The following is a 19179-nucleotide window of genomic DNA, read 5'->3' as shown; positions in this document are numbered from 1 at the left end:
TTTTCAGCACCAAGTTTCTTTCAAAAGCTGATTTGCTCTATTTTGATCGGTAACATAGACATTAGTGTTTTTATCTGAGCAATAAACTTTTATCTCAGCACTTCTGTGATAATTTCAATATTTGTAACACAGAAATAAATATACTGTGTGGTTGAAAACGTCTCAGGTTACGTATGTAACCATGGTTCCCTGAGAACAGGGAACGAGACACTGCGTTTGACGCTATGGGGAACACCTCCTCGTGAACTGATGTCTGAAACAATTATCAAATAATGCCAATCCTATTGGCTGGCGACAGCCTATGACGTCATTACTGGCGCGACCCAGAAGTATATAAGGACTTTATCGTATATAAGGATATAAGGCCTCCCTGTGGAAGTCACCTTGTTTGGGTCTGAAGGGACTGTTCAGCAGGCAGCCCCGATGCATGGCAGGAAACGCAGTGTCTTGTTTCCTGTTCTCAGGGAACCATGGTTACATACGTAACCTGAGACGTTCCCTTTCGAAAGGGAACTCAACACTGCATTTGACATGCTATGGGGAACGATATACCCGCGCCGCCATGCTTGAGGGGAGTGCATGCCAAAGAATGGCTAAACAAACGTCAAGAACTAGCAGTTCAACTGAGCTGCCAGAGCCACTTCCCCTCGGGTCATACTTAGGCTGTCAGTGACAGCATTTCCTATGGCCAACAGCCCAAGCTATAAGCCTCAAAGTGGCCTTCCACAGAAGGCCTTCCAAGGCCGCTCAAAGACTTCTGGTACCAAGCTTCTTTCAAGAAAAAAGGGGATACCTTTTAGGAAATGTAGCCAGGGGGACCCGAAGGAACCCTAGCCAGTCACTTGTCAGGGGAAGAAATTCGACCCTGATTGGCACAAGGGAGGCCGACCTGGTCTAACAATGACCTAGTCTTGGCCAACCACCTATCTGATCACAGAGTCTCAATTCACATCTTCAGAGAAGATATCCAGTAAGAGAGACTGCAAGAAGGCAGTAATCAACTCAGACCAGATCACAGAGACGGGCATCATGGAGAGCGGGACTCAGCTTAGCGCTTTTTACCCTTACAAGTGAGGGGAGTAAACTCTGCTCAATCCTAGGATCTACTCAGCACTTGCTTATCTATGCACTGAGGAGGCTGTGCACCCTAGGGGGACCCAAACAAGGTGACTTCCACAGGGAGGCCTTACATAGGCCTTCAATCACTGACCAGACTTGGGGAGCCAAGGGCTATAAAGGACAACCCTCCAGCCGAGGGGAGTACTGAGCTCAACCTAACAGGTAGATCATACTGTAGGCACAAAATCATGGAGGCTCCCGGAGAGCCTGCAACATGAACTAATTCTACCCAATGTAGAAAAACCACCGCAGCCTTGCAAAGGCCAGCCATGTGAAAACTACATGCCTAATCTGCTGAGAGATACCCAAATGTGGGGGATTCGCTTACAGGGCGGCCTGTGAAGGCCAAACGCCTAAAGCAACTCAACTGCTGACAATGCAAGAGCCCAGAAAAATGGGAACTCGTTTAACTGGCAGATAAGACTGTAGAGTGCCCACGTATCAGTCAACACGTATCTCAACACATTCCAACAAGCAGTGTACTCAGTAAAAAACACTTTTTACTCTTTAAGCAAGAGAAGTACAAACTTACGCCATCATGCTCTGAAGGAGGTCCAAACGGTACCTGCGACTTCCGAATGACACGGGCGTCAGCTAGTGGCAGTGCCTAAGCTCTAAGGGAACTATACAGGTGCTGGTCATATAATTAGAATATCATCAAAAAGTTCATTTTTTTATTATAAATTATTTTTAAAAATGAAACTTTCATATATTCTAGATTCCCCACAAGTAAAACATTTCAAAAGTTTTTTTTTTTAAATTTTGATGATTAGAGCGTACAGCTCATGAAAGTCCAAAATCCAGTATTTCAAAATATTAGAATATTTCCTAAGATCAATCAAAAAATGGATTTGCAAAACAGAAAAGTTCAAGTTCTTTAAAGTATGTTCTTTTGTGCACTCAATACTTGATCGGCAGGACATATTACAGCAAATGACTTGCTCCTAGCACAAATTACTGCATCAGTGAAGTGTGGCATGAAAGTGATCAGCCTGTGGCACTGCTGAGGCACTATTGAGCCTTCAGATCATCTGTATATTGTTGGATCGACTGTTTCTCATCTTTCTCTTGAAAATATCCCATAGATTTAGGTCAGGCATATTGGCTGGCCAATAAAGCACAGTAATATCATGGTCAGCAAACCACTTGGAAGTGGTTTTTGCACTGTGGGCAGGTGCTAAAGTCCTGCTGGAAAAGGAAATCAGCATCTCCATAAAGCTTGTCAGCAGATGGAAGCATAAAGTGCTCCAAAATCTCCTGGAAGATGGCTGCATTGACTTTGCACTTGATAAAACACAATGGACCAACACCAGCAGACGTCACAGCCCCCCTAAATCATTACTGACTTCAGAAACTTCACACTAGACTTCAAGCAGCTTGGATTCTGTGCCTCTCCAGTCTTCCTTCAGACTCTGGGACCATGATTTCAACATGAAATGCAAAATTTACTTTTATCTGAAAAGAGGATTTTCGACCACTGTTCACTGTCCAGTTCTTTTTCTCCTTAGCCCAGGTAAGATGCTTCTGACGTTGTTTCTGGTTCAGAAGTGGCTTGGTAGTCCTTTTCCTGAAGATGTCTGAGTGTGGTGACTCTTGATGCGCTGACTCCGGCTTGATTCTACTCATTGTGAAGCTCTCCCAAGTGTTTGAATCGGCTTTACTTGACAGTATTCTCAAGCTTGCGGTCATCCCTGTTGCTTGTGCACCTTTGCCTACCCAATTTCTTCCTTCCAGTCAACTTTGCATTTAATATGCTTTGATACATCACTCTGTAAACAGCCACCCCATTCAGTAATGACCTTCTGTGACTTACTCTCTTTGTGGAGGGTGTCAATGATTGTCTCCTGGACCATTGCCAAGTCAGCAGTCTTCCCCATTAGTGTGGTTTCAAAGAACAAGAGATACCCGGAATTTATACTGTAGGATGGTCATTTAATGAAACTCAGATGTAAATATTCTAATATTTTGAGATACTGGATTTTGGACTTTCATGAGCTATACGCTCTAATCAACAAATTAAAAAAAAAAAACTTTTGAAATGTTTTACTTTACATGTAGGGAATCTAGAATATATGAAAGTTTCATTTTTTAAAATAATTTACAATAAAAAAATGAACTTTTTCATGATATTCTAATTATATGACCAGCACCTGTATATAAGAACCAACTATCCAGTGAGGTCAACAAATTTAACTTAACCTGAGCTTAAATCCATCCACACATTCCAACAGGCAATGTACTTGGTAAAATCACCCTTAAAGCAAGGGGAGTACAAAGAATATTACGCCACCATGCTCTGAGGGAGGCCCAAAAACAGGCCCACTACCTCAAAAGATCACGGGCATAAACCTGTGGCAGTGCTAGTCTCCAAGTGAGCAAACTCTATACTACACATCTACCAACAAACCTTGTAATATAACAAGCTATTGTGCTCTGAAGGAGGCCCAAACAAAGCCTTCTACTTCCAACAACATAAGTGTCAGCTTGTGGCAGTTGTACAAACTCTAAAGGGAACCACCTATGAACCAAACTAACAAATGAGGTTCAAAATAAATAAACTCAACCTGAGCTTTATACATTCCAGCAGGCAGTATACTCAGTAAAAACACTTTTTACCCTTAAAGGTGCATTATGTAAGAATTTTGCAGTAAAATATAAACCACTAGACCAGTGTAATACATTTTGTTCACTTGTACTTACAATATCCCAAATGTTTACAACTATTTGTAAATCGTGAGAAAATAGCAATTTTAACCAAGGCTCCGGGACGTGTGAGGAGTCGCCTGTCAATTGCGTCATACCCTCGGCCTCCGGTTTTATTTTGTAGAAACCATGGATACCCCAAAGACGCTTTAATATTTACGTTTTAATAGACAAGGCAACAACTGTTTTGATATATTTGTAGACAGAAAACTAATTATTGTTATATAGCTCAACACGTTTAGTATGGTTTAAATCTAATTTTCTTGATTTTTTGTGAGTACCATGCTTTACCATGCCTCAGAGAAAAACACTATTTTGTCAAGTGGCTAACATAGCATAATCAGATGCAGCTTTATTTTTAGTAACAGTAATACAGCGTTTTCTCCATCATACAATACGTTTTAAAATTAATTGCATGCTATTAATTTACACAAGCCATCCAGCATTTAATATGATATTCTAAAATCGATCTAGTTTACTGTAGTGTGCAACAAGTGTCTCACAGCAGCCGCCGAGCGAACACACAGAGTAACGTTATAACATTTTCAACACACTCAAATGTATCTAATATGATAAACAGAGTTGTGTTACCTCCTACTAATGACCGGAAAAGCAGAAGCGGCGCCGGCAACTGTGGCATAATAAAAGTTCAGCTGCTCGTGAGGCTTGTGTTGCGCAATCGCTCCAGCGGCCTCGTTCAGCTCCCACAACACTCGGTCCTGCTCTGCTTCATACTGTGAGGTGAAGACCACATGTCCCAAGATTCCTCGCTCAAACTTGGCGTCATCAAGCTACGCCTTTGTTTTGAATAGGCCTTTAGCAACCTCTAGCTGACAGAAAATATTACATATTGCAGCTTTAAAGCAAGAGGAGTAGAACTAGTCACCATAATCTGAAGGAGGCCAAAACACAGGCCTACTACTACAGAAGATACAGGTGCTAAACTGTGGAGTTACTGAGCTCACATAGTGTAGGGCAAGAATCAGAACTAACAGTACTAAAGCATAAACAACCCTGAGAAACAGGGGTTAGTGCTATTCATCCTACCCTGAACAACAGAGGGTGGGCCCTTCTCACCAAAACAGAAACATCTGTACTGAACCCTAAGGAACAGGAGCTTTTATGAAAAAAAGCTACAACTGTTTTAACTCAAGCTTGAACATAGTTCAAGGGGCTCAGGGGAAAAGACTGAAGTCAGAGTACCAGCTAATAGTTCTGGGGAAATGGGGCAACAGCAACAATATTAGTCTCTTATACACATAGCGATAAGGGGCCTATCCACCTGAGACAACAGCACCAGGGAGACTTGGCAATAGTCTGCTACCCTAGCTGCTATCTGATCTTGCACCTACACCGTAAGGGAAGGGGGATAACGGGCCTTGGCCTGACAACTCTGATAAGAGGCGGCCAGAACTAGGAAACTACACTCACCTGACAGGGGTAGTATAAAAATGGGTAAATGCTTTAGCATATCACCTAAACCCTAGTTCTAGCCTAGGCCAGCTATAACTGTGGGCCTATAAGGCAACACATAAGCATAGATTTGCATGGGGCTAAGAAACAGCAGCCTCTAACACAGACTCTCAAATAGAGAGGAGGCAACTCTGATAATCTACTCTGTAAATCAAGAATTCAGAGAAATGATGCTCAACCCAAGCAAAAAAAAATGTCAGGCAGCCCGAAAGCCGACGCTTAACATTAGATCTATCTGAAGTAAAGCGTGTTAATCTCTAATACAAACTCTAGCTCAGTGGCTCCCAAACTTTTTAGAGTGGAGTTCCCCCTGAGGCATTTACCATCCTTCTGCGTACCCCCTCTCTTCCACTTAGACTGCACCTTTTCCATTAAGGAACAATATTTGCCTCCTAAATTGACTTTCCAGTGCATTTTTTTATTTTCATAAATACCTTTACAACATTAATAATGTTTTAAATAAAAAAAAAAGTTCAATAGAGAAATATGCAATGATAAAACTTGAAAAGTGATTCTTTTAAATACTAAAACCACCAGTAGATAGTATTAATGCGTGAGTCATCGAGTCGTTCGTTCAACGAAGCAAGTGGCTGTATTTATGAATGAATCACGAACAATTCATTTAAAGCCGCAGATTCATTCACGAAACACCGCTGTGTGTTGTATTTCTGCTGTGGCTTTCGTTGGAGCTTTTTTTCGTTGCAAAATAGAGCAAATACTGACAATATTGTGAAGAACATCATTTAACATTACCCTTTTGTTTGTTGAAATGTTGTATAAAATCAATGTCACACTTGCAATCGTGTGGATATTTGGATTTGCATTCTTGCTCGTATAATATTATCAACATTAAAAACAAGAACTCACAAAAGGTATGTTTTGTATCAAGATTTTGAATCATAAATTGATCTCTATGCACCTTTTGGGTCAGGCTATTTGTTAAAGTGCTAAATCTGCAGGTACATTGTCGAGAGCGGCAGTAATGTAGTGCAATTTGCTCAGGCAGCAGACTCTGCACGCAACCTATATGCATCCATATGTACGCTGCTTATGTGGAAATAGACGCTGTCAGATTTGACCGCAAAAGATCTGGTATTTTGATTGGATGTATTTATGTATTCATGTAGTCATGCATTTACGGCATTGTGCCTGTTAGAAAATATATCGTCGGTTTTAATGTTATTTTAAGGTGGGAAAGAATTAAATGAATGGCAACATTCGCCTTCTCTGGGACCTGCTCCTAGGAGGAGGAGGTGCCCGAGAGGCAACACTGGACTTTTGGCCCTGCCTCCGATCCTCAAATCGGGACGGGCCAGGACCTCCTGTCTGTCTGGGCCCAGATTCGGATCTCAGCGGCATGCACGTCTTAAACGCTGCCGAACGCGCCTTCACCTCTCTGAACTTTCCCACCACCGCCTCGACAGAAGTGCTGAAAAGTTCAGAGGGTGAAACTGGCGCCTCGAGGAGAAAGCCCTTTTCTTTCTCCCCGATGTCAGTCACAGATGCCTCTCCATGGCCACCATTGCTGCCATCGACCTTCCCACCGATGCAGCAGTCTGTTTGGTGGCCCGGAGAGCCAGATCTGTGGTGCGGCGCAGCTCTTCTACCACCTCAGGGGACAGACCCTGCCCCTGATCCAAATCTTTCAGGTGTCAAAAACCTGGGACACGGATCCACACACTTTCTGAAACGTTTGTTAGACATATTCTCTTACCGTATTTGATGAATCGCAATCAAACAAAACAGTCCCTGAAGACGAAAAGATACTGACTGCTTCTCTAGGCGCTCCTTGTATACTTCCGGGTCGCGCCAGTAATGACGTCATAGGCCGTCACCGGCCAAAAGGATTGCCGTTATTTGATAATTGTTTCAGACACCGGTTCACGAGGAGGTGTTCCCCATAGCATGTCAAACGCAGTGTTGAGTTCCCTTTCGAAAGGGAACACTGTGCAGCTGTTTATACCAACATGACAACTCTCTCAAGACGAACTGAAGTAGATTAACTGTAAAACGTAAGGAAGCCATGAAACTGCCACACTGACGAGCTGATATGTGCTTTTTTATTCACAATCTCCTCGTCTCGCGGCAGGTACAGCACTCATTTTCATTTGTTTGTGTGTTCTGATTTCATGTGGCGATTGCGCAACTGAACTCCACAGCAACTTTTTTGCTTGTCACTCATAGCGTGTCTGTTTGTGATGGAGCGCATTGAGAGTTGTTCATGCAACCGAACTTCATGTCTGTTTACATTTTAATGCATTTAAGTGAAACTATATTGAGAGTTATATCGAACATTTTTTCTATCGTTATCGATTAAGACGTACCGTTGATAAATATCGATACTGTTTTATCGCCCAGACCTAATGTCAAGGCTTCGGTCACTTTTGACCACGAAGGAGCCAAGTGTGACCCATAAACGAAGAGGACAAGAGGGTTAAAAAAAATTCTCGATGAAATACAAGACTAGAAAAATAGTCTGCAGATGCATTTGAAATGTTTTAACTAATCATCTTGTAATGAATGTCATTTCAGTTCTACTTTCTGAGTATGAATTATATGCAGTAAACGACAACAATACTCAAGCACTGCAAAAGGTTTTGCCACAAATTTAAAACTCCTTTGATTTCTTCAGACCTTAGAAGTGTACATGATTTATGAGCTTCTACAACTTTTGACCTCCTAACTGAACTCCTTTCCACAAATTGATCATAGAAATAAAAACAGTTTAAATAAAAACGAATAAGAGTTTTCTCTTATGTGCAATCAATAAAAGCAACCATAATCAAAGTATTCAAAGTGCAAATAGAGACCAAATTTTTCTTCAAGCATGATACAGAGCTAAGAAATGGTTAAAACTACACAGCCCAGCCTAAGATAGCTTTCATATTGGGAGATATTTGGATGCATCAGGGAGCCGCTTTCAAAATGCAGGTTACTGAAATTGCGTTTGAATGCACGCTTGTCTTTTCGCCTTCGATTTCGCGACCGCACATACTCTGTGAATAGGGAATGGTGGATCTGAGCGTGCATTTTACAAGATAAGACATTTGTCAGATGCTTAGGCTCTGTTGTGCAATGAATCTTCCGCCATGGTCTTGTCAGTCATCTCGTCACTTACTTGGAGGAGTTAGAAAAGGTAGGTTTAACGGAAAATTCAAAATGGTAGAAACATTTTCATGACGGAAAATGATATCATATCATAGCTTGAATTCCATATCATGAGCAGAATCAGGTGTACTAAGTTTTCTTTTTCTAGAACAAAGAGTTCAAAAAGTTATAACCTTTAGAAAAGCGAATTTTTGAACTGGTGGTGGCACTATAGAGTTGGTCCTAGAGACTCCAAAATTAGTCAAATTACTATTCATTACCATCACTACAAGTATGCCAAATTACATAATTTTCCTATTTTATATTTATAGGGCTGTAATTGACTCCTATTCTGGAAGAATGATAAGTAAACTAACAGATACAATAGGGGATACAGCCCCTTAGGTATACACCTGATTGCAATCTTCATGCTGATCACATTCAAAATCCTACATTAAGACTCTGCCCATTACAGTAGTGGCCACTTTGAAAAGTACAGTATTCCGTTTTTCACTACTCTTCCTTCAGATTTTGCCCAGTTCTTATGAAAATTGGCTCAGATGATCTTTGGACCGAGCCGCACAGACATGACTGAACAGATTTTTTTATTCATCTTTATTGAAAAGTTATGATGTTGCGAACTTAATGAGATTGACACAAAATTGGTTCAGAGGCTATATTTCGGCCAAACTGTGAGCAATGGAAACAAAAATTGGTACACTTCGTCGGAACCATGATCTGAGGGTCCAGGCCAAATTTGGGAACAGCACCACCTACAGGTCATGAGATCTGAAAAATGGCTATTTTTGCTCATAACTTTTGATGTCTATGGATTTATTATGTCATACTGCATCTGGGGATACCATTTTTGGCAGGATCAGACCATCGGGGCGCCATTTTGAATTTTGACATAAATTGCAATATCTTTCAAACTATTTGACATATCAGCACAGAATTCGGTAGGTATCATCATCACCATGTCCTGAAGGTACCTGAGAAGTTGGAACACAGTGCCACCTAGTGTTCCAGAGATAAGTATTTTTTGCAAAAAGGCTTATAACTTTTGAAAACATTGTCCAAATTTTGTTTTCTCTATGTTGTTTCATTTACTGGCTTATGTCGATTTCGACAATGTGTCATTTGTCATTTTCCAACAATGTGACTGTCCGCCATATTGAAGCAAATTTTTTTTTTTAGACATGCGCCTGACCCAGAGATTGTGAGGTTCGAGACCCATGTGAGAAAACTTTATAAAATTTTGTGTAATATTGTGTCATTTCAATTCCTTTATTATCCGGGTAGAGTACCGAGCATAACAGATGGAGATTATGCTCGGTACTCTACTGCTTCTCCTGCTTTTTGTTTCAAAAACATATGGCATTATTTTACTTCCATATTCTGTGTTCCGTTCTCATCTGAAATTCTGCTCATTTTGAGTTCATTCTTATCTGTACTTCTGAACCAGCCATTTTTCATGTATGTTTAATTTCTGCTGTTTTTGCTCTTCTTCCTCTGCATTGCTCTTGCAGCTCCTTTGGGGCTTGGCCCCGTATCACAGCTTGCAGCTGTATTTTTTATTATATTTGTTACCTATATTTGTCTTATATTAAAAAATTATTAGCGCATTTAACACACCCGCCCTGCCCCTGACCTATGTAGACCATCTTACATTTCATAAAGTTGACTGGTGATGAAAATGAAGCAGGGCAACAACTCACGAGATACGTGATGAAGCCTATAGAATGCAGTTAAAATTACTCTAAAATTTAAGATGGGCAGGAAAATCAGGGCAAAATTATTTTTTGTTAGGGATGCACAATATATCGCCACCATATCAGTATTGGCCGATAAATGGTCATTTTTTTTTTTTTTTCAGAAAATTAGGCCAATATAAATTAAAGCCGATAATGGATTATTTCCTTCAGCTGAGACACTTCAGATGTGTGCTGTTCTCCATGATTATTTGGAGTTGCTTAATATTACTGGAATCACTTCGAAAAGGAAGATACAGTTAAGTGCAACATGTGCAGCAAAAATCTGTCATATAGGCTACATGAAATTATAATGACAACACAACTGTAAAAGAATGCTGTGAATGCTTTGTGTGCCCGTGTTTCAGCGTATTGTTGTGGAAAGAGCACGTCCACGAAGTTAAGCCTTCATAACAAGCAGTCAAGTTCGCTTTGCAGCCTTTTGTGCCATTGTAAGTTGTAATATTATGTTTATTTTGTGTATCTATATCTGATTAATCTCATATAGGATGTGTTAGGTTGAGTTAATTAACAATGCAGTTAAGCGCTTCAATGTACCGTTGATCATCTTTAGCTTCAGCGCATGCAGTGCTGTTTTTGTCCTGAATAGCAGTGCAAATGTGATATTTTATACAACAGTTCAGTAAATAAGAATTTATTATTGTGTTATATTTTAGAGACAATATTGTCTGCTTTTGCTCAATTTTGCCAATGAAAATATTACCTATAAAACCAGAGCAGAACTGTTGTGCGTCTAAGAGCTACACACAGCGGTGTTTCTGAATGAATCAGCGTTTTAAGCGAATCAATCAGGTGAACAAATGATTCAAAGAGAGCCATTTACGTCATTCCTGAATGAATCAGCCGTTTGAATGAATCGAATGAATGAATGACTATTCCTGCATCCCAATGTCCATACTATCCATCCTAAATAGTACAGGTGCTGGTCATATAATTAGAATATCATCAAAAAGTTCATTTTTTTTATTATAAATTATTTTTAAAAATGAAACTTTCATATATTCTAGATTCCCTACATGTAAAGTAAAACATTTCAAAAGTTTTTTTTTAAATTTTGATGATTAGAGCGTACTGCTCATGAAAGTCCAAAATCCAGTATTTCAAAATATTAGAATATTTCCTAAGATCAATCAAAAAATGGATTCGCAAAACAGAAAAGTTAAAGTTCTTTAAAGTATGTTCTTTTGTGCACTCAATACTTGATCGGCAGGACATATTACAGCAAATGACTTGCTCCTAGCACAAATTACTGCATCAGTGAAGTGTGGCATGGAAGTGATCAGCCTGTGGCACTGCTGAGGCACTATTGAGCCTTCAGATCATCTGTATATTGTTGGATCGACTGTTTCTCATCTTTCTCTTGAAAATATCCCATAGATTCAGGTCAGGCATATTGGCTGGCCAATAAAGCACAGTAATATCATGGTCAGCAAACCACTTGGAAGTGGTTTTTGCACTGTGGGCAGATGCTAAAGTCCTGCTGGAAAAGGAAATCAGCATCTCCATAAAGCTTGTCAGCAGATGGAAGCATAAAGTGCTCCAAAATCTCCTGGAAGATGGCTGCATTGACTTTGCACTTGATAAAACACAATGGACCAACACCAGCAGATGTCACGGCCCCCCCAAATCATTATTGACTTCAGAAACTTCACACTAGACTTCAAGCAGCTTGGATTCTGTGCCTCTCCAGTCTTCCTTCAGACTCTGGGACCATGATTTCAACATGAAATGCAAAATTTACTTTTATCTGAAAAGAGGACTTTCGACCACTGTTCACTGTCCAGTTCTTTTTCTCCTTAGCCCAGGTAAGATGCTTCTGACGTTGTCTCTGGTTCAGAAGTGGCTTGGTAGTCCTTTTCCTGAAGATGTCTGAGTGTGGTGACTCTTGATGCGCTGACTCTGGCTTCATTCTACTCATTGTGAAGCTCTCCCAAGTGTTTGAATCGGCTTTACTTGACAGTATTCTCAAGCTTGCAGTCATCCCTGTTGCTTGTGCACCTTTGCCTACCCAATTTCTTCCTTCCAGTCAACTTTGCATTTAATATGCTTTGATACATCACTCTGTAAACAGCCACCCCATTCAGTAATGACCTTCTGTGACTTACTCTCTTTGTGGAGGGTGTCAATGATTGTCTCCTGGACCATTGCCAAGTCAGCAGTCTTCCCCATTAGTGTGGTTTCAAAGAACAAAAGATACCCGGAATTTATACTGTAGGGATGGTCATATAATGAAACTCAAATGTAAATATTCTAATATTTTGAGATACTGGATTTTGGACTTTCATTAGCTGTACGCTCTAATCAACAAATTAAAAAAAAAAAACTTTTGAAATGTTTTACTTTACATGTAGGGAATCTAGAATATATGAAAGTTTCATTTTTTGAAATAATTTACAATAAAAAAATGAACTTTTTCACGATATTCTAATTATATGACCAGCACCTGTATGTGAGATTAAAATAAGTGTAGCATAGTATGTTGAAAAGAGTATGCCAGAAGTCCCCGGATGGTAGATTTTCGAAGTGTGGATCTGCACACTTTAATGGCTAATATTACCCAAAACCCATTGCACTTTGGAGGAGGTTTCAGTTGAGAACTACAAACACGAGTAAAAAGTGTTCAAAACATGGCAGATATGTGTGACTGACAGTTAAGTAAAGAGGTTTAGATAAAGGGGTTTAAGTGACTAATAATCAACATTTAGGCTGATAAAAAAATATTTAATGTTATCTGTGTTGTATTTCATCTACAACAACAATGTTTTATAAAGACCCATTTGACCCACAACTTTCAGATCAACATGCTACTACATTTCTCTCCTGTACAGTAGGAAATTAAATGAAATGTGGAGGATGTTAACTGTGACAAGGCCAGTTTGCAGTGACAGGATGCGTGTAACTAAGCGTCAGAGAGCAACCGTTACAGTGATAGTATGTCCCAAAGCTCGTCTACTCTTCTGCTACACACTCAAAACTATGTACTTTTTCTATACAAAAAAAGTACAAACGTTTAGGGCGTAGTACAAGTAGGCGAATTGGGACACAGCATATAATGTACTCATTTAGACATTTACCGCCATCTACTTGCAGTTTTGTTTCTTATTTAGTCTCATTTCATTTAACACAATTTTGACTTTAAATTATGTTTTTGGGGGTCATTTCTCAGCCAGATTTGATGTGTGATTAATTTGCGCTTAAAATGAATCGCAAATGAACCCACATCAAATTTGTCTGAGAAATGACTGCAGTACCACCTTCAAACAGTGGTACAAGAGGATGTGGTGCTGGTCCTTCAAGAGTCACCCTCAATCTGTCTGTCTATAAAGCCTATTTAAAAAAAAAAAAAAAAAACACTGACACCTTGCACTTCTGGAGACACCAGGTAGGTTGCAGTTCTGGAAAATGGTGGGGCAGGAGACTAAAGGGTTCCTGATGGTTTCACACTTAATTCTTGACCTCTTCTTAATTCTTTTGCAGTTAACATGTCTTTTCTTCTCCACCTGTTTCTGTCTGATCCTGCTGACCCAATGAGCATTTCACTGTCCAATGGTCATGCCTTAACTTTGCAATTTCTAGTACTGCATCCTTCTCATGGGCATTTAATCATTTTTGACATTTTTTAGTCGGAGTTAAATCTCTTTTTTGGCTCATACTGCCTGTAAAAGAAAACCTGCTTAATAATTATGCATACCTAAGTATAAGGTGTTTTTCACTTCCAGCCTTCATGAACAATTATATATCACTTACAAATGATTAAATACAAAATTATTGTAGTTAAGATTGATGTGGTTTTGAATTATCAGAAAATCAGAAAATCAACTTGCATAATAATTTTGCATGCACTATATGTATATAAACATACGCACTAAATCTGCATTGAAATGTATTGATTAAATGCACCTTTTTGTGCCCTTTGCAGTGTCTCTAAACAGTTGAGCAGCAGTTGGTGTCCAGCTGTATTAATGACCCCACGCTTTTCCTGAACAGCCAATAAAACAGACAAATGGATGTAAAAAAAGCAATGTTATCGAAAAAAGAACATGTATAAAACTGTGAATAGATATATGCTAAGCTTCTCCAAGAACCTTTTCTATCAGAGGGTCTTACCATTGCCTGCCGCACGACTTTGCTGGTCTCCTGCCAGGACCGGGATGAGTTATGTTTGCTGTAGAGCTTTTCCAGTAGGGCCGTCATACGACTCTGTTTCTCTGACTCTGTCAACAAGAGCAAACAAAATGATAAAAAATAAAAGACAATTATTGTGGAAATGTAATCTTAAAAGACACTATAACAACAACCATTTCTGTTTTTCTTTAACCAAGTCTTCTCTTTGATTGGAGTCATGTTATCCTTGGGACATTGACAGTCTTAGTTCCCGTAATTGTCTATGTGACAACTGACATAAGCCCCTTTCACACAGTAATCCTAGTAAATTACCCTAAAATTACCAGAATGACTTTACAGGTAAATAAACAGATATGCTGTTCACACAAGCAACAACTTACTGGCTTTTTACCATTAAAAGACCTTTCACACATCAGCATCAAAATACCGGTAAATTCTGTGACGCCAGTTATCAGAAATGATCTTCTATCGTTTTCTTCATTTGCCCACATGAGAAGCGCTTTAGTTTCAATATCTGTTCAATTTGACAACTTTTTTTTTTTTTTTTTACTTCTGAAAGCCAGGTGTAAGGGGAAAAACATGAGATACGCGTAATAGTATCCAACTGCAGAACCGCAGCACTGATGAATGAAAAAAGAAGGCAGGGTCATTCCTGGGTCTCGAGTGCAACACACTGAAGCTGTGAGATGTGGCACAACGGTCAAAGTTGTACAACTAGCACATATTTACTATTAAAAAACTATTAAAAAGCAGCAAACCTTTCTGTAAACAGTGAGGAGTAATCGTGTCATCTCCATAAGAACTTTATGATTGGCAGACTTCTTACGTCAGCGCGTTCAGACCAGTAATTTACTTCGTAATCTGCCATTAAAGACTGTATGTGTGAAAGGGGCTATAGTCTTAGTTTCCAAAACTAGATGGTACTCAAACCATTTGCTAATGTCATTATGATTATTTGGGATAGGACTGCTGGAGGTATTTAAAAACTGCTAGATCTGCATACTTTTCAAACCTAATAAGTTGCAAATTGGTCCTCCAGCTGTTCCTTATATGTACATTTAACTTTTCCGGCCTCTTATTGCTGCCTGTCCCAACTTTTTTGGAATGTGTAGCTCTCATGAAATCCAAAATGAGCCAATATTTGGCATGACATTTCAAAATGTCTCACTTTCAACATTTGATATGTTAGCTATATTTTATTGTGAATAAAATATAAGTTTATGAGATTTGTAAATTATTGCATTCCTTTTTTATTCACAATTTGTACAGTGTCCCAACTTTTTTGGAATCGGGTTTGTATTTTAATACAGCCAAATTCCCAATAAAATTGTTTCATCTATATATTTTTTCTGTTTTTGTTGTCAGACAATATGAAATGGTGACTGAAACGCAGCCCATTAAGATTACATACAGGGCTCGACATTAAGCCTTGTCATGTGGACACGAGTAAATCTGTCACTTGTACGAGTAAAACAGTAGCTTGTCCGGAAAAAATAGTTTTTGTTTTTTTTTGCAGTAGAAATATACATTTGTTCTGAAGCAATATCTTTTCAGAATATTGCAGCTTTGACATATGTAAATCTGCATATTTTTGATTGATTACAACTGCATTAAATAATGTTATGGGAATGTTTTTAATATTTTTTGAAAATACAAATATGAAATGTTGGGGGGGAAATGATACTTTTAAAAATGAAACTAAACCACCAGTAGGTGGCGGCAAGTAACCGTCTTAATGAGTGAGTCATTGATTCATTCATTCAAATGATTCATTCCAATGGCTGATTCATTCAAGAATGAGGCAGTTGTTTATGAAATGGTCATTTAATCTTTGACTCAACTGATTCGTTCAAAATGCTGAATCATTCAGTAATGAAAACAAGGCTGAGTGTTGCGCTATGGTTCTGCTGTGATCTTTGTTTGAAACTACTTTTGCTGCTAAAATAGAACAAAAACAGTCAATGTTCCTTCTAAAATGTAAGTGGCTTAATATTAACTACTTGTTAATTGAACTGTTGTATGAAATCCGTGTCATGTTTTTAATCGTGATGGTAGCCTGTTTAGGAAAACAGCATTCTTGGTCATGTGATTTTGCTTACCAGTATCAAGTTATAAAAACTCCACATTTTGAATTTTTAACCCAGTATGTTTAACCAAGTTTCTTGTGGTGTGCGCTTCGCTCATGTTTCCATTTCTCCTCGAGATGCTACGCGAGCCTCAACAGCGCAACCTTGTTATTGTCAGTACATTATACAGCCTATTATTATCCACTATCGATCGCCACTAACACTAAATGTAATAAAATCAGTCATACTCGCGTTTTGGTGATTCCCAAGTTGCTGTTTTTCTTTGTTTTGTTTTTTTGGTATTAATCAGGTCCTTGTCCGGTCGGGAAAGTAAACCTCGAGCCCTGACATGTTAAACCAGCACTAAAATCCTGATTTATAATCGAGACGTTGTCTGACAAAATCACCATACACATAAGATAAAGACATTTGCTGTGATTTTGGCTATATGTACACGTAAAATGATCACTCAGGTTAGAAGCAATAGTATCTATTTTATTTGTTCTGTGACAGAGCGCATATCCTCAACTGAATGCGCTGCTGAACCAGAGAGGTGCGCCTGCGGCAGGAAAGCAAAATCTCGCACTCGTGCGGTAGTACCGGGGGGTCTCGGAAGCTGGATCAGGTTAACAAGTCGCTATATTCGTCACAACGCGCTTTCTTAGAAAAAAGTCGAAAAAGGGGCCTGAAAAGCAACACTGATGCGAAGTGTGTCCACCCTAATTTGAGTAAAACTGAAAAATGTGTAATCTAAGTTATATTAACCTTACTTTCATGTTATAAGTTAAACAGATGTTATATTAAACTTAGTCTTATCAACATTTTGGAAATTGTTTTTGTGTTCATTGAGATATTGTTTAAAATGTTAATTTTCAAAGGGGGTGTACTCATTTAAGCTGAGCACTGTATATACGGGCTGTGTAATCTCTAGTTCAGGGGTAGGGAACGTTGATACTGGAGAGCCACTGCTCTGCAGAGTTTAGCTCCAGCCCTAATTAAACACACCTGAACAAGCTAATCAAGGTCTTCAGGATTACTGAAGTTACAGGCAGGTGAGTGTTTTTTTCAGGGTTGGAGCTAAACTCTGCAGGGTAGTGGCTCTCCAGGATCAACGTTCCCTACCCCTGCTCTAGTTGGTAAAACAAGACACGATTGCTTAGTTAGGGGCCAAGCACCGAAGGTGCGTAGGCACCTATTGTATCCGTTGGCGTTCTTTCTTCTTCTTCTTCTTCCGCTCTGGAAGTCTATGGCTGCACATAGAACCGTATGCGGGAAAGTTATAAAATTTGGCACACAGTTAGAGGACAGTCTGAACTGTGTCCATAGCAAATTTGGAGTCTCTAACTCAATCCCTCTAGCGCCACCAGCTGTCCAAATTTGCACCCATGTTTATGTTAATAACTTTTGAACCGTAGAAACAAAATTCTTTTTCCCTCTGATTCCTTGGGTCAAGACGAATCAAATGCACCATGACCATCATTTTCCATCGTGAAAATTTTTCCGCCATTTTGAATTTTCTGAAAAATCTACTTTTTTGAACTCCTCCTAGAGCGTTACTCCGATTTTCATGAAAATTGAACCAGATCATCTTCAGACCATGCCAACAAAAAGTTATGGAATTCAAGTAGATTTCTCAAACCGTTTTCGAAAAACACGCCAACGAATATTACGCAGTGCTTGCGAAAATAGAAATAATGCTGTATCATATTCAGACCAAACTCGGTACATGTCATCACAAGCATGACCTGAGGCAACATACATCGTTTTGGCGCAGCGCCACCTACTGGTCCGGAGATACGAAAAATGGCTATTTTTGCTTATAACTTCTGATGGGTTTGTCCAAAAATCATACATTTGGTCTCAATAGATTCGGGGCATCATGCCAAGTCGAATGATATCCAATTATCCCAGATTGGCCATTTTGGCCATCGGCCATTTTGAATTTTGTGCTAAAATGCTGTATTTTATGAACACATTAGCGTATCATTACGAAACTTGGTATAGGTCATCAGCACGATGTCCTGAAGGAGCCTGAGAAGTTTCGGACCAGCGCCACCTAGTGGAGAATTTTTTTTCCTCATATGCTCATAACTTTTGATCTGGTTGACTTATTTTCACGGGAGTCATATCATTAGACTCCTGAATCCTTGCCGAGTCCAATGATACCAAACATGCTAGGTTTCGACTTACGGTTTGTGCGGCGTGGTGATTTAGCGCTTAAACAATTGCGAATATCTTCAAAACCGTTAGTCCGATCGAGACAAAACCAGCGTAGGAAACACGAAACCTAAGCTGGTTAACTAAAAGTCATAGCCCAAATGTCAAAAATGATAGGAAGTGGCAAAAAAAAAAAAAAAAAAAAAAAAAAAAAAAAAATCAAAACAAAGTCGTCCATGGACCATTTTGTATGAGCTCATACATATAAATGTCTATAATTCCAAAACGAAATGAGATATTTGCACCAAATTTGACACACACATGTATGGGGTCACCCTGAGTACACAAAAATTGGTGGGATTGTGCCTCTTGGTGGCACTATAATTAAAACATGAAATTGCTGTTAACTACAATACAGTATTATGTTATAAAATGCTATATTATATGAATGCATTGATGTACCATTACGAAACACAGGATGTGCCTTTAGCACCATACTCTGAAGGTACACAATAGGTTTTGAGATAGCGCCTCCTTGTGGTCACATGTTATAATGTAATTTAAAAAAATCCTAATAGATTTATATAAATGTGTCCAATTGTAAGACTGATCTTATTTGATTCCGTGGGACATGCTGAGAACATTGATGCCAATTTTGCCATAGTCAGCCAAACTTC

The 19179-nt window shown here is 39.2% G+C and overlaps 1 protein-coding gene across 10 annotated transcripts in view; it reads right to left on the bottom strand.

The window, feature by feature from the left end:
* Nucleotides 1–19179, bottom strand: part of med1 (mediator complex subunit 1) — a 633161-nt gene that overhangs the window by 579457 nt on the left and 34525 nt on the right. For 8 of the 10 annotated variants that reach the window (XR_007927076.1, XR_007927078.1, XR_007927079.1 and 5 more), the window contains 2 exons: nucleotides 14262–14368; nucleotides 14055–14133 (listed from right to left, as the gene is read on the bottom strand). Coding sequence is in view for 4 of the 10 variants with exons in the window: in XM_051877103.1 (XP_051733063.1) it covers nucleotides 14055–14133; nucleotides 14262–14368 (186 nt within the window). In the remaining 6 variants the exon portion in view is untranslated. Of the gene's footprint in view, nucleotides 1–13514; nucleotides 13811–14054; nucleotides 14134–14261; nucleotides 14369–19179 lie in introns of those variants that run through there. The other 2 variants (XM_051877063.1, XM_051877071.1) reach the window with 2 other exon arrangements.

This window comes from Ctenopharyngodon idella, chromosome 2 (genome assembly GCF_019924925.1).
Source record: "Ctenopharyngodon idella isolate HZGC_01 chromosome 2, HZGC01, whole genome shotgun sequence".
Lineage (NCBI taxonomy): Eukaryota > Metazoa > Chordata > Actinopteri > Cypriniformes > Xenocyprididae > Ctenopharyngodon > Ctenopharyngodon idella.
The sequence above is the reverse complement of the archived record's forward strand: the minus strand, read 5'-3'. Positions and strand labels throughout refer to the sequence as shown.